The sequence below is a fragment of the Mus pahari genome, chromosome 1 (assembly GCF_900095145.1).
Source record: "Mus pahari chromosome 1, PAHARI_EIJ_v1.1, whole genome shotgun sequence".
Classification (NCBI taxonomy): Eukaryota; Metazoa; Chordata; class Mammalia; order Rodentia; family Muridae; genus Mus; species Mus pahari.
In genome coordinates this window covers 134,983,145-134,992,189 of record NC_034590.1, presented here as the reverse complement: position 1 = coordinate 134,992,189, position 9,045 = coordinate 134,983,145, and the positions used below count along the sequence as shown (strand labels likewise).

Genomic DNA, 9,045 nt, shown 5'->3' with positions numbered 1-9,045 from the left:
GACAGATGAAGCCTGGGGTTCTGGGAGGGACAGTCGCAAACTAGCAAGCAACTCAAGCACGGGAGGCGCCGAGGCAGGTTTCCAAATACTAAATGCAATTCACATCTTGCTCTAAAGTTAAAATTCTCCAAGATGAAAATCCCTGCACATATGGAAAGCACCTCTGAGGCCAGCGGGAAGGGTTGGTCGGGGCGTGGCTTCGGTTTTTGAGGGGCGGAACCGCGCAGGCGCTTCGAAGCCGCGGGGGGCGGGGTCAGGCGGGGTCAGTTAGCGCGGGAGCCGGCCGCGGAAGCTCCTGGGCTGCGGCTCGCCGGGAACGGAAGCTGCTGCGGGACGCGGAGGAAGCCAGGATGGCGACTCCGAGCGGGAAGGCTGCTCCCCCCAACCCCCAGGTTTCCAAGCGGTCTCTCCCGAGAGATGCTTCCTCCGAGGTCCCGAGCAAGAGAAAGAACTCGAACCCGACATCGACGCTGCCGCGGCCGTCCGGGACCTTCGTCGAGGGCTCAATCGTCCGCATCGCCATGGAGAACTTCTTGTGAGTGGCGGCAGGCCGCGCCTGGCCGGGAGCAAGCGGCCCGCAGGCCCGGGGCGGTGGGGTGTGCCCGGCGGTGGGGAACCTGTGCCAGGCTAACCCGGAGGCATTCCCAGCCTAGGCCACGAAGACTGGCAGTGTTGGCTGTAGTAGGCGTGTGGCCTGATGTTTTTTAATCCACCCAGTGGTTTTGGAAGGCGTTGGCTGCAGGCAGTTGATACTAAGGGTCCAGGTCTCTAGTCTGCGAATCTCGATCTACCAGGGACCTGTGCACTTCACAAAACTCGATAGGCAACAGTTAACAGCGGAGTGGCAAATTTTAAAAAGTGTACACGATTCCCAGAGTGGGCAGATGACATGGTAATGGTTGTTGATTGGAGATTAGAGCGTACCAAAGAAATTAAATCGTGTTCCCAGTTTTTGTACCTCCTTGCAGATTCTTGACCCGTCCAATCCTCCTTTCTTCCTTGCTCCCACCCCAACTAGTTGAATAGATTCTAAATGTTACCAAATATATCATTATCTGTTTAGCGCCTTAGAGTTATTCTTTCGAGGTATTTTTCTTAAATGTAGGCTTGAATAATTTATAGACCCTTAATAACAATACCATTTTTTTTAAGCAGTTGTGTATCAGGTGTTCGTTTGCTTTATGTACACATCGCTGTGTTTCTACCTGTCTTTGTTGCTGACATAAACTCTTGGCTATTGTTTATTGCCCGGGTCTGTATAGAGTGTAATAGCAGAATCGCTCATTTGAATGCAGATCAGGAAAGGTAAATGTACTTTATCTGCTGTAACTTATCAACCCAGGATTTCATGGGATTTCAGACTGAAAAGGCTAAGTCCATCCACAACCATCAGAGCTTTGTGAAGAAGATACTAAAATAGAAAAGGAGGGAAGACGGATTACCCAAAGAAGGAACTGCCTGAAAGCCAGTTTGTAATGTTTAGTGAGTGACCTAAGGTAGAGTGTAAAAACATAGGTGGCTAGAGGTTGGAAATGTTGTTCCAGCTTGTCTGTTACTATGCTAAGGAGCCCCAGCATCATCCTGCAGGCGGCCGGGAACCTAGGATTTTGAAAGGGTGCCAGATAGCAAGCAAGAATATTTAAAGTAAGAAAGCAAGAGTGCAGGGCTGAAGGGTTATTTGATAAGATCTGCCTATAGATTGTGAGACCCAAGAGCGGAGGAGTGCCCTAGTTCTTCCCAAGTTTGGCTCTGGCTAACCAATCTGGTGTTATTCAAGAGAGAGTAGTGGGGGGGGGGGGAGGGAGGGCAGAGAATAATGAATGCAGTTGAGCACCTCTGTCTTGAACTTTCCTGTGGGATAGCTAAGGGAAATGTATACATGCAGTTTCTAAAGGCCTCAAGCTCAGGGAGAAAAGAATAAGTCCCAGGCTTGGGAGTCATATGTATAGGTGGTTATTGACGTTACAGAAGTCTTTGAAATTACAAAAAGGAAAATATAAATTGGAGGAATTAAAAAGTCTTTATTGTAAGAATGAGAGAAGATGAGCTCAGAGATCTACCTGTACAGGAAGGTAAGATGAGACTCATGGGAGACTCGTCAGAGAAGCTTGGTTAAAATGATGCATAAAATATCTGCTCCATTGAACTCGTAATGAGACAGAAGCCTCCTGCATTAAGAATTGGAAAAATGTTTTCCCTTTGATAAAGTAGTACAAAAGAAAACTTCAGACCAAGGAAGAAAAGCTTGGACCAAAACAATAAGAAGAAAAAGTAGGTGGGAAATGCAGAGTTGGGTATGGTTTTGTTTATTTTAATATAAGATTTTAGTTTTGGGGAGTATATTCAGATTTTCTAGAGGACCAGAACTTATAGAATACATCCATATCCATATATAGAAAGGCTATTAGGATGGCTTACAGGCTTTGGTTCAGCTTGTCTGTCAAAGGCTATCTACCATTGACAGTGGCTCTATGATTTGTCTATAACACTGAATGTCTCTGCTGGCCTTCACAGATAGGCTCTTGACACCAGTGAAGGGATGGACTTGTCACTGAGAGCAAGAGTGGAGGCCAGCAGGCAAAGAGAACAAGCTCCCTTCTGTGTCCTTTATACAAGCTGCCAGCAGGAAGTGTGGCCCAGACTTAACACCTCAGAAGATCTGGATTGAAAGTGGGTCTTCCCACTTAAAGTAATTTAAGAAAAAACCCCTCACAGGTCTACCCAGCTGCTCGGGTTTTAATAATTCTAGATGTATTTAGGTTGATAACCAAGTTGTCACAGAATGAGTCTGAGAGAAGTTAGTCCCAAGCAAGTAGGGGGGCTAGCCTGGCTTAGAGAATTAGATGGACTAGAGATAGGACAGGGGGTTACTGTGAGCAAATTAAGTCAGATAGGTTGAGAGTAGAGGGAGAGTTATAGGCTAAAGGAATCACGGGTTAGTCAGGAAACTGGAAGAAATATATAATAGAATTTAGAGTTCTGAGTAGAGATAGAAAAAGGAGATAGGAAAAAGTTGAAACTAGGGCTGAGTTACAAAGCCCTTTAATGGAGTAACCAGGAGTGGGCATCATATGGCTTGGGGTTCCAGTTACAAGTGGTTGTTAGATGTACTATGTTGGTGCTGGGAACCAAACTTGGAGGCTCTGGAAGAGGATAAAGCCCCCATCAGTGGACTCATCTCTCCAGCACCACCTCTTTTTTTTAACAAGTGATTCTAGATTTCCATATGTATCCATGTAGTTCTTTGTCACATGCATATTTTTGTTGCCACCTGGCTTCTTAAAGTTTTAAATGTTAGAGTTGGTGTGCTTTGTTAAAGTCTTTATATATTTAGCATATTAGTAGCACTCTGGCATTTATACTTAGGGATTAGTTAGGTATACCTAAGCACTAAAAAACTAGAGAAGGGATGTTTATGGATTCCAATTAAGGATTTTGAAAGGCAAGCTAGAGAAATGTCTAGGTTATAGCTTGCTTCATATCTTGCCAAAGCTGCCTTGATAAGTAATGAGAATTAAATACAGATTAGAAATAAGTAATAAAGACAGATACCTTGCTCCTTTAGTCCTTGTACTTATGCAGAGGTGGGCGGATCTCTGCATCCAAGGGCAGCCTGGTCTACAGAGTAAGTTTCCAGGACAGCCAGGGCTACACAGAGAAACCTTGTCTCGAAAAACATAAGTAAGTAAATAAAAAAACTAAAATTAATCTTAAAAAATATGTAGAAGAAAAAAAAATCACTTAAATTAAGAGCTCACAGAAGCAGCAGATTTAGAAGCAGATGTCTAAAACTTATAGGTACTGAATATAAATTAAGTGTTAGATCATGTAACTGTGGACTAAGTGTGCAGGGAGGTAGATCATTCTGGATGCCATGGTGTGTACAAGGATTACAGATCTCTCTGCTTATGTATCTTTGCCTTCTCCTAGAGAAACGGGGATTATTAGAACATAGCCTGTCGTGGATTCTTGGAATCTTCTTGCAGCATTAAAGAAAGTGAAGGCCCTTTTTTAAAAAAAAAAATTAATTGATGATAAAATGAAGCTATTGATTTAATGATTATTTTGTCATTTGCATAATTGTTAGATTGCTTTAAATATTAAAATAGGAGAAGTAGCTACTGTTTTAATTCAAGAAAAATAGTAAATGTAATACATTAGGAAAGAAGCCATGGCTTCTTGTACAAATTAGTTTTAAAATTATTTTACAAAATTAGAGGTAAAATAAGTGTAATAGCTTTGGTGTAGTCATAAGTGCAATAGCTTTGATGTAGTCATAAGTGCAATAGCTTTGGTGTAGTCTCCTAAAAGGCTAACTGGCTTCAACCTTGGGCCACTGGTGTGCTGCTTGACAGGGTCTCTCATTGGGTAGCCCTGACTGGCCCTAAACTCACAGGTTTATTATAAAGCCCTGCCTCCTGAATGCTAGAATTAAAGACATGTGCCACCATGCTGAGCTCCTGTTCTCTTATTTTACATCTGCATTGTTACTTTTTCCGTTGATATAGTTTTCCCTCTATAAGTTGATTATTTCAAGTTTACAGGGTTAAGTATAGAGTTAGGTGATAAAGTACTTACCTAGCATATAAAAGACCCTGGCATGACTCTTCAGTAACTCATCTCCCTAAATATATGAATAACATTACATTCATAACATTAGCTGGCTTTTAAATGAATTATAAAAGGGTTGTGGACACTGATAATGCAAAGTAGCAAAAAGATTCATTTACAAACAAAAGGTTTTTCTCCTACTTCTGTTTAATGATTTTGCTTCTTTACAATTTAGAACATATGATATCTGTGAAGTGTCTCCTGGGCCCCATCTGAATATGATTATTGGAGCCAATGGAACGGGGAAGTCAAGCATAGTGTGTGCCATTTGCCTTGGACTAGCAGGCAAACCTGCTTTCATGGGACGTGCAGATAAGGTTAGTTAACATAATTTCCTCTTTGGTTTTTGGAATTTCAAGACCGGGTTTCTCTTTGAAGCAGCTCTGACTGTCCTAGAACTACCTCTGTAGACCAGGCTGGTGTCAAGCTCAGAGATCTGCCTGCCTCTGCCTCCCAAGTGCTGGGATTAAAAACATGTACCACCGTGCCTGGTTTATTTATTTAAATTACATAATTTTTAAGAAAATTCAGAACCATTTGTTTCTAGAAACAAGTTAATATTTTTAGGTTCTTAAGTATACTAAATGATCTTTCTTTTACCTAGAACTTCTAGAAGGGTGCTAATAGTCTCGGGAGAAAGTTCTAGTTACTTCTAATATTGCTCTAAGACAAAGAAGTGATAACAGCAATCACAGACAAAGAAAGATTATTCACTAAAAAAGAATTTTCAAATAATCCTGATGCCTTAATAGGGAAATCTGTCAGGATTGTTAGATACCTGGTTAGATAGAACTTTGTTGAATGTCTGTACATTAACAGGAAACAAAATGATGTAATAAAAAGTACTGCCGTTGTTGTTGGTTTTGTTGTTGTTGTTTGGGGGGGGGTTGTTTTTTCTTTTAATAGCTTGTTTGTCTGTGTAGGCTGGAAAAGGGTGTCCTATCTGCTTGAGCTGGAGTTATAGTTGTGAGCTATCCATTCATTGTGGATGCTGGGAACCAGATTCTGCTACTCAGCAATAGTGCCAAGTATGAGGGCAAGTGAGATGATAGTTCAGTGGGAAAAAGTGCTTGCCAGCAAGCAGGCAACTGAGTTCCATCCCTGAAGCCCACTGGTTGGGAGGAGACAGCTGATACATGGGACATGACGTGTATTCTGCCGCAGATAAATATAATTTTAAAAGCTTAAATAAAAAGTATATTGGTAAAGCTTAAAGTGAACTGCTGAGAGCACCACAGAATTAGTTAGAGCTGTATATAAGCATTGTAATATAATGCTAAAGAATTGAACCAGCACTCCCTTAAATTAGAGATAAATATATGAATTAGTTAGAGCTGTATATAAGCATTGTAATATAATGCTACAGAATTGAACCAGCACTCCCTAAAATTAGAGATACATATATTTAAGTCCATTTTTTAAAGACAAGCTATACCAGAGATATTTGTGGGCTAGAAAAGATACTTTGTTCTGTTGATAAGTTAGCCTTGTGACCTTTAACAGTAGTCTGGACATCAAACTTTGATTTAGATGATAAGGAGGTTGAAGTAGTTAATTTGCAAAGACTAGCTTGGATTTTTGTATATCCTGTGTCAAGTCATGAGTTCAGTCCCTCCGCATTGGTCTCTTGGGCTGTAGTCTCTAATTCTGTACAATTAGAATGGGTTGTGCTATAGTAGTTTTAACCAGCCTTGCAGTTTTAATTTTAAAGAAACCACATTTCCTTTTGGACTGGTAGGAATCTTAAGGGAGGCCCTGGAGTGCAGTGGTTCCTAAATACAGATTGTTGGCCTTCTGTATCTACAGATTTAATATTTAAGTGAGATCTAAGTTCTTAGCAAGAATACTTTATTTCTATTTAAATGTAAGTATAAATTTTTATTATAAGTACAATCTAAATCATCTATATGGATACTTTATAATAAATAACTGCTTCCCCCCCCAATTTGTATAAAATATTTCAATTGTTGCAAGACAGTACACAATCTGCTCCTTCAGAGATGTCATCTTTCTATAAGTAAACAATGTTAAGTGTCCTTGCTGCCAGTCAATGCCAAATAACCTGTGCTTGTGTAACATGTTGTTGGAACCTACAGTAGAGATTAAAGATAGTTCTCTCAGGTTATAAAAATACCCCCCATTTTTATCTGTAATTTTATCATTTATAAAATTGGTATATTATATAGTTCAGGGTTGGCAACTGAATTTGGACAGTTGCTAGTTTATCTTAGCAGCATATAATAAATAGTTTGTTTACAGTCATTCTCACAAATCATTAACATAATTTAAAAGATTATTGCGAGGTCTTTTTATATTGTGTGTTTTTTTTTTAAGTGTGGGTGTGAGAGGGAGAGGGAGATTGTGCACCTATGGAGGCCACAAGAGGCTGTCATTTTTCTTCACAGCTGTGTTTAGATGATTGAGAACCATCCAGCATGGGTACTGGTACCCAACCACAGGTCCTCTGGAAGAGCAGCAAGTGCTCTTTCCTCTCCAGCGCTTGTTCTTTGTTTATATATTATGTAATGTTTTGCTTGTCACTACATTCTGATTCAGCTCTTTTTCAATTTATCTCTCAATACCTTAAAATATATAAACTTTATGATGCTGTACCCACCTTATTTTGTGTTGTTGCCACTTTTCCTTTTTTTTAAAAAAAATATTTTTATTTATTCTTTGATAATATCATATAATTATTTGATCATACTCATTTTTCCTTCCCCACTTTTGTTTTGCATTTTGAGACAGGACCTCATGTAGCACTGGCGGCTAATACTAGTTTGTTGTTGAGGGTGACCCTTAACTTCTAATGTCCCTGGCCCTTTCTACCAAGTGCTAACGGGTTCTAGCATTTTAGTATTGATTATTTATGAAGTTCAAACTTAAGATTGTTTGATGTTTTTAATCCTTCACTCTGTTTTTTGTTCAAACTCATAGTTATCTGATCTAGTTCAGATATCTTATTTTACTATGTAAATTATCATTTTATTTTTGAAAGGTACTTGATGGCAAGTCTGTCTTAAAAACAGAATAGGCACTATTAGAGTGCTTGTTAATCTATGCCCCTCTGTCTACAGCAGTAGTAGGTTGGGTATAGAGCTTTGTAGCTGTAGTATGGACTTGTTCTGAAGGTATAGTATGTAGGCTTGGGAGCTGGGTTACCCAAATCCAAATCCTTTCTCGTCCATTTTAGTGCCTTGTTAGCAGCTCTGTAAGAGTCTTAACTGCCTAGCACTGAAGTGACCCATAATTTAACTGCTGAGATTTCTGTAGTACAAGAAGAGTTGAGAGACTTGGCCTGTATGTTAATGTGGTTACTGAAAAAGTTTGATTTGGCGAACAGTAATGACTCTTCCTACTAGTGCTCTGATTGTTTACCTGGAAATACTGTTGACACATCTCACTTATTCTTCTTACACTCTAGGTTGGGTTTTTCGTGAAGAGAGGATGTTCCAAAGGTTTGATTGAAATTGAACTGTAAGTGTTAAATACTCCTTTTATTATAATTTTTCAGCTTATATTTGTGCTTTCTTGATGACTTTGGAAAAGAATATTAACATAATATTGTGGCAAATAATATTTTTTAATGTGTCTCTTTAAAACAATTTTAAAATTTTATTTTGGAAAGTTCACAAGAAATTGCAGTTTAATGAAGTAATAAAAGAATATGACTGATTAATATACACTAAGAAGTTGTAGTTAGGTCTGATGGTACACTTCATAATTCCAGCACTTAGGAAGTAGAGTTAGGAAAGTGAGGAGTTGGTGCTATTTGGAAGAATCAGGAATTCAAGGTCATTTTCCACTGGATAACAAATTCAAGGTCATCCTGAACTACTTGTCTAAAACATACACCAGAGAGGGGGAGAGAGAAATTGCATTCTTTAACATTTTTAAGTATCTGTTTCTTTTTACCAATTTTGAAATACTTAGGCTAGAGTATAGCAAAGTAGTAGAGCTTACATGATGTACTTAAGTTCTTGACCTTGATCACCTTGTGAAGAAGATGGGTGAACAGAGGAGCAGTATGAAGCAAGTACTTCTGAAAGCAAAAACTGAGTCAATACCCTCCTTCAGATTCTGTATGGCTTAGTTAGGGTTTCCATTGCTGTGAACAGACACCATGACCAAGACAACTCTTATAAAGGACAACATTTAATTGGGGCTGGCTTACAGGTTCAGAGATTCATTATCAAGGCAGGAAGCGTGGCAGCATCCAGGCAGACATGGTGCTGGAGGAGCTGAGCGTTGTACATCTTGTTCCAAAGGCAAATAGGAGAAAACTGTCTTGCAAGCAGCAAGAAGGAGGATATTAGAAGGAGGATATTAGTCGGGCGCGGTGGTGCACGCCTTTAATCCCAGCACTCGGGAGGCAGAGGCAGGCGGATTTCTGAGTTCGAGGCCAGCCTGGTCTACAAAGTGAGTTCCAGGACA

General features: G+C 39.8%; 1 protein-coding gene across 2 annotated transcripts in view; it reads left to right on the top strand.

Annotated features, from left to right (window-relative positions):
• Positions 1-297: 297 nt before the first annotated feature.
• Smc5 (structural maintenance of chromosomes 5) overlaps positions 298-9,045 on the top strand; it is a 64,983-nt gene continuing 56,235 nt past the window's right edge. Inside the window, exons 1-3 of one of the 2 annotated variants that reach the window (XM_021191596.1) lie at positions 298-535; positions 4,787-4,928; positions 8,036-8,088. In XM_021191596.1, coding sequence (XP_021047255.1) covers positions 351-535; positions 4,787-4,928; positions 8,036-8,088 — 380 coding nt within the window. In that variant the 5' untranslated portion in view covers positions 298-350. The remainder of the gene's footprint in view (positions 536-4,786; positions 4,929-8,035; positions 8,089-9,045) is intronic. The other variant, XM_029540129.1, reaches the window with a different exon arrangement.